Below are 628 nucleotides of genomic sequence, written 5' to 3' on the forward strand. Positions count from 1 at the left end.
AGCTGCTTTGGGGCCCCAGCAAGGCCCCCAAGAAGAAACCAGCCGTGCTGCCAGCCCCGCCTGAAGGTGCCACTCCGACGAGCCCCGTTGGCCACTTCGCCAAGTGGTCAGGCAGCCCTTGCTCTCGAAACCCTGAAGAAGCAGATGTGTGGACCACCTTCCGTCCACGAAGCAGTTCAAACGCTAGCAGCGTCAGCACCCGGCACTCCCCTCTGAGGCGAGAGTCTGAGGTGCTGGCAGAGGAGGAGATACCAGCCTCCGCCAGCGGCTATGCAGGGGGTGTCCCTCCCACTCTAAATGAAGATCTGGAGCTGTTAGATGGGCTCAATCTCACATCTTCCCATTCCCTGCTCTCTCGGAGTAGTCTCTCTGGCTTCTCTTTGCAGCATCCTGGGGTGACAGGTCCCTTACACACCTACAGCACCTCCCTCTTCAGCCCAGCAGAGGGGCCCCTGTCAGCAGGAGAAGGGTGCTTCTCAAGCTCCCAGTCTCTGGAGGCCCTGCTCACCTCTGATACACCACCACCCCCTGCTGATGTCCTCATGACCCAGGTAGATCCCATTCTGTCCCAGGCTCCGACACTTCTGTTGCTGGGGGGCATACCTTCCTCCAGTAAGCTAGCCACAGG

The 628-nt window shown here is 60.0% G+C and overlaps 1 protein-coding gene across 1 annotated transcript in view; it reads left to right on the plus strand.

Moving 5' to 3' along the window:
* The window catches only part of FOXO4 (forkhead box O4), a 5,320-nt gene that overhangs the window by 3,461 nt on the left and 1,231 nt on the right, over positions 1 to 628 (plus strand). The window contains exon 4 of the mRNA XM_077763133.1: positions 1 to 621. This exon is cut by the window's left edge and continues 4 nt beyond it. Coding sequence (XP_077619259.1) covers positions 1 to 621 — 621 coding nt within the window. The remainder of the gene's footprint in view (positions 622 to 628) is intronic.

Source organism: Crocuta crocuta, unplaced genomic scaffold (assembly GCF_008692635.1).
Source record: "Crocuta crocuta isolate KB4526 unplaced genomic scaffold, BGI_CrCroc_1.0 scaffold440, whole genome shotgun sequence".
Taxonomy (NCBI): Eukaryota; Metazoa; Chordata; class Mammalia; order Carnivora; family Hyaenidae; genus Crocuta; species Crocuta crocuta.